The 4472-nt window shown below is 43.7% G+C and overlaps 1 protein-coding gene across 1 annotated transcript; it reads left to right on the forward strand.

Moving 5' to 3' along the window:
- Positions 1–915: 915 nt before the first annotated feature.
- Positions 916–3068, forward strand: UTP3 (UTP3 small subunit processome component). Its single transcript, XM_059065784.2, has one exon. It carries the CDS (start codon positions 1582–1584, stop codon positions 2998–3000), a length of 1419 nt encoding a protein of 472 aa, XP_058921767.1. The 5' UTR covers positions 916–1581; the 3' UTR covers positions 3001–3068.
- The last annotated feature ends 1404 nt before the right edge of the window (positions 3069–4472 follow it).

A 4472-nucleotide genomic window follows, 5' to 3' on the forward strand; every position in this document is an offset into this window, starting at 1 on the left:
TAATGTAACCTTCCCAAGTCTTTGTTTCCACATGTATACAATGAAGATACTGGAATTGGAATTCATGATTCCTAAAATCCATTCCAGCTCAGGTAATCTCCCTTAAGGATGTTCACAGCCTTATGCATTATTCATTCACTCCGTTTATGGAGCACCTGAAATAAATAATCAAATACTGCAATTTCAATACTTATTCATTAAACAAATCTTCATTGAACACTTACTCTGTGCCAGACACTGTATTGCGTGCTTGCAATATCATAGTTCGTTGAGGTCTACTAGGTGATACAGAAGAACTGAGGAAAAGACTAAGGGAGTTAAACACGAGATCAAAAAGGTGATGCTTAGACTGTCTCTTCAATACAGCAGAAATTTCCCATATTTCGGCGGGAGTACTAAACACTTTAGTGTTTAGAAAAGGGGGATGGATGGCGTGTACAAAAAGCGATGTAAAAGGCAGGTTGAGTATTTTCAGCAGTTGAAGGCTGGGTAACATAGGACAAGTGTTCCCTGTACTCACCCCAATTATAATCTGGCACGTTTTGCGTGATGACTTGATTAACGCGTGCCCCCAGCTAGACCACAAGTTCCACCACAGCAGGAACAGCGTCTGCTTTCGCCCACCATTGTTCTCCCAAAGCCTAGCACGCTGACCTGTGCTTATTAAGTGTTGAACAATTCATGAAGCGTCCGCCCTTGAGAGTTAAAATGTGCCATTTCCAAAATACCTTGAAGAATGAACCTCTTCCACTAAAAGGCAGAGAAATCGCGGTGCCTTCTGCAGCCTACTTGAGCTCCTAGGAAAGAGGCAAACTCTAGAGCGCGGCTCTGCCTTCCCACCGTCACCCCTCAGAAACTCCTCAGGAACACAAATCCCATGAAGTCACCGAGCCCTGCGGAAAGGGAGCTAGAGGCGGGCTACCACCCGCCCGGAGGCCCAGCCTGCGCTCTCCCGGACGCCCGCGCCAGGATTCCCGAGCGCAGTGGCGCCGCTGCCGCCTCAGGCTACAGGGCCCAGAAATGTCGTATTTAGACGTTGCGGAGACAAAAACAACCTGATTAACTTCCAGACGGATAGGCAGAGAAGATAAAACAATTCCAGTAAACAAGGAAATCTACACTTGGACTCGGCTCCAGGCCGGTGACAACCGATACAGGCGCAGGACAACTCACGGGACCGCCCCAGGACCTCTCCTAGGCATGGAGGTAAAGCGCCCTCCAATGGTCACTGCGACTTCACCTCGCAGTTCACCAGGCCGTCCCCCAGCAACGCCCAGGCTCGCGAGAGTAAGAACTGGGCTAAAGGGCTCTACGGAACTGAACTTCCTATACCTATTGTTCCTACACGGAAAGGCCTGAAGGACCAACCGGAAGTCCTGGTTCAAACGCCATACAGAGAGCATCCTGGGGACCGGAAGGAGGTGGAAACTCCTGCATCTTACTGGAGTTCCTGTAGACGCGCGGGGTAAGAGTTCGCGTGGCTGTTATAGAGGCTTGTTGTTGCTGGAGCGCGTGGCCCGTGCGCGGAAGTCAGAGGTGACCGAAAGCCTGACGTCGCTGTAGAAGCTGAGACCGCGAGCTATGGTGGGGAGATCCCGGCGGCGCGGTGCAGCCAAGTGGGCAGCTGTGCGAGCTAGGGCGGGTCGCGACCCAGCGGACGAAAATGATGACAATTTGGAATCTCCACCCTCACCAGGGGACTCCAGCTACTACCAAGATAAGGTAGATGATTTTCATGAGGCCCGATCTCGGGCTGTCTTGGCTAAGGGATGGAACGAAGTGGAGAGTGGGGACGAGGAGGAGGATGGCGATGAGGAGGAGGTGCTTGCCCTAGATATAGACGATGAGGACGATGAAGATGAAGAGAGTGCGGGGAATGAGGAGGATGACGATGATGATGGTGGGAGCTCCATGCAGAGTGAGGCTGAGGTCTCGGTGGATCCCAGTTTGTCGTGGGGTCAGAGGAAAAAACTTTACTACGACACGGACTATGGTTCCAAGTCCCGAGGCCGGCAGAGTCAACAAGAAGTAGAGGAAGAGGAAAGAGAAGAGGAGGAGGAGGCACAGCTCATTCAGCGACGTTTAGCCCAAGCTCTGCAAGAGGACGATTTTGGAGTTACGTGGGTGGAGGCCTTTGCAAAACCAGTACCTCAGGTAAATGAGGTTGAGACACGGGTCGTGAAGGATTTGGCGAAAGTTTCAGTGAAAGAGAAGCTGAAGATGCTGCGAAAGGAATCACCGGAGCTCTTAGAGCTGATAGATGACCTGAAAGTTAAGTTGACAGAGGTGAAGGATGAGCTGGAGCCATTGCTACAGTTTGTGGAGCAAAAGATCATTCCACCTGGAAAAGGAAGCCAATACCTGAGGACCAAATACAACCTCTATTTGAACTACTGCTCCAACATCAGTTTTTATCTGATCCTGAAAGCTAGGAGAGTCCCTGCACATGGACATCCTGTCATAGAAAGGCTTGTTACCTACCGAAATTTGATCAACAAGCTGTCAGTTGTGGATCAGAAGCTGTCCTCTGAGATTCGTCATCTGCTCACATTTAAAGATGGTGCTGGAAAGGCAAAACTGAATCTAAAAGCAAAATCCACAAAGGCCAAGCCAAAATCTGTTTTTGCTGTTGCTGCCTCCGCTGTTACAGAGCTTTCTGATGATTCTGATTTTGATGAAGCTGCACTGAAATACTATAAAGAAATAGAAGACAGACAAAATTTGAAGAGAAAGAAAGAAGAAGATAGTACTGAAGAACAGGCTCTTGAAGTTCAAAATGCAAAGAGAGCCATTACTTATCAGATTGCTAAAAACAGGGGACTTACACCTAGGAGAAAGAAGATTGATCGGAATCCCAGAGTGAAACACCGGGAGAAGTTCAGAAGAGCCAAAATTCGCAGAAGAGGCCAGGTTCGTGAAGTTCGTAGAGAAGAGCAACGTTATAGTGGTGAACTATCTGGCATTCGTGCAGGAGTTAAAAAGAGCATTAAGCTTAAATAAAGTTTTTGCTTAGCTTAAGTTTTTTGGCAATAATCTTGGATCAATAAATTTTTATTTTTAACTGGTGACATGATTGTATTAATATTTAATACCTAACTGTAAATTTTAAAAAGTCTGTCAATAGGGAAAATTGTTTGGGTTACTGCTTAATTTATTTGTTTTAATTTGTAATCAGATCATACTAAGAACTGCGGGAACAAAATGAAGGTGCATGGGAAGAGAGATGGTGATGAAAAAAGTTCTCCAACATTTTGTCAAATAGTAGCCTAGGGAAATTCCACAGCTAGTTGTGGAGCAATGATCAAACTTATAGTACTTTTATAATTTTTCACATAAAGTGAAGAGAATGCACCTTTGGCAATTATATTATTTGTAAGATGGGCTATAAAGTAATTCTGACATTATTTCATTTACCTAAAGTATAATTCTCGAGCAGCATACTTGTTAATAATGAGTCTACCATTAACTTAAGGATTTTGTACATTTTATTGTGGTACAAGCTTAGGACTGAAGAGGAACTTGGTTAAAAACAGAAAGAGATATGCCTTGATTACATTAACTGTGAATATTTTTTAATAGTCCTTAATGTGGTAAGATAAAAATTCCATTTCCCCTTCTGTACTGTTGGGTGCTCTTTGTACACTCCACTTGCTGAAAATCTGGTATGATTACTACTGGGTAAGTGGTAACTAAAGGTGGTAACAAAATTACATTTTTCTTTATAGTTATTCTGGTCTTTACAGTAGGGAAAAGATGAGATGGTGAACTTCAAAATTTTTAGGATGATGCCAGGGAGAAAATGAGAGGACTAGTGAAGGAAAGAACAAAGGGCATCTTACCTATGTCACTGTTTATTCATTAAACATTGTGCTAGCTGCTAGAAATGCAGAGATGGCCAGTGGTTAATATTTATTATTAAAACATTTGCCACAAGTTTGTGCAGTGGTACTGTTTTCTTCTGTCAGAGATGAGGATGCTGAAATTCCTGGAGGTTAACTTCCTAAAGGAAATATGCTTGGGATTTGGACCCAAGCCGGCTTAATTTGAGCCTTCATGCTTTTAACTTGTGGCTTACAGCTGCTGCCAGAGTAGCGCACATGCCAGATTATTTTCTTATAAATAAAAAAGGAAAGGTAGAAATAAAAGTTTATATTGAGTACAAAGTTACTTTTGTAAGCATTTTATTTATATCCTTATTCCTCACAACTCTTATGTAGTAAATTCTATTATCCATATTTTAAGGATGAAGAAACTGGCAAAGAGAAGTAACTTTCTCAAGGTCATATAGCTATTAAGTGGTAGAGCCAGGATTTCAGCCTAGCCTTTCTGGCTTAAGAGCCATATCCTATACTTCCTTTTCTGATATAGTAAAAATGTACAGGTTTTGGAGTTAACTTACTAGGCTGATTTTGAGTTAATTACTTGATCTCTGACTCATTTTCTTCATCTATATGGTACTATTATTATACCTA

Source organism: Kogia breviceps, chromosome 6 (genome assembly GCF_026419965.1).
Source record: "Kogia breviceps isolate mKogBre1 chromosome 6, mKogBre1 haplotype 1, whole genome shotgun sequence".
Taxonomy (NCBI): Eukaryota; Metazoa; Chordata; class Mammalia; order Artiodactyla; family Physeteridae; genus Kogia; species Kogia breviceps.